At 75.1% G+C, this 441-nt stretch overlaps 1 protein-coding gene across 1 annotated transcript in view; it reads left to right on the top strand.

Annotated features, from left to right (window-relative positions):
- LOC103258772 (60S ribosomal protein L15) overlaps positions 1–441 on the top strand; it is a 3,236-nt gene that overhangs the window by 950 nt on the left and 1,845 nt on the right. Inside the window, exon 2 of the mRNA XM_021711553.1 lies at positions 39–303. Within this exon, the coding sequence (XP_021567228.1) occupies positions 39–303 (265 nt within the window). The remainder of the gene's footprint in view (positions 1–38; positions 304–441) is intronic.

The following is a 441-nucleotide window of genomic DNA, read 5'->3' on the forward strand; positions in this document are numbered from 1 at the left end:
CCACCGGCCCCGCGGAACCCCGCCCACCGGCCCCGCAGCGCTCCGCCCGCCGAGCGCGTCGGCGGAACTACAAGGCCCGGGAGGCGCTGGGCGGCCGCGGCTTTCCACCGGAAGAAGGCGCGCCGAGGCGGGGGAGGAGCCCAAAAGGGATTGTGGGAGAGGGGCGCTTTCCTTTCCGTCTGGCGGCAGCCATCAGGCGGGCTGAAGCGGGGGATCTTTACTCCTGCATCCGCCTCCGATCGCCCTCCTCTTCGGCCATCCGGGCCGGGGGACCCTGCGTCCTCGAAGATACTCCTGCCTCCTGTGCGGCGAGAGTCTGGTCAGGGTGCGGGGCGGCGCGGTGTTGGCGGGCGACCCCGGGCCGGGCGGAGGGGAGGCGCGATGGCGGGGCGAGTTCGAGCCGGGCCCGGGGCGGCCTAAAGCGAGGCTGCGGGCCGGGCG

This window comes from Carlito syrichta, unplaced genomic scaffold (assembly GCF_000164805.1).
Source record: "Carlito syrichta isolate Samal-C Ts95f unplaced genomic scaffold, Tarsius_syrichta-2.0.1 Scaffold302358, whole genome shotgun sequence".
Classification (NCBI taxonomy): Eukaryota; Metazoa; Chordata; class Mammalia; order Primates; family Tarsiidae; genus Carlito; species Carlito syrichta.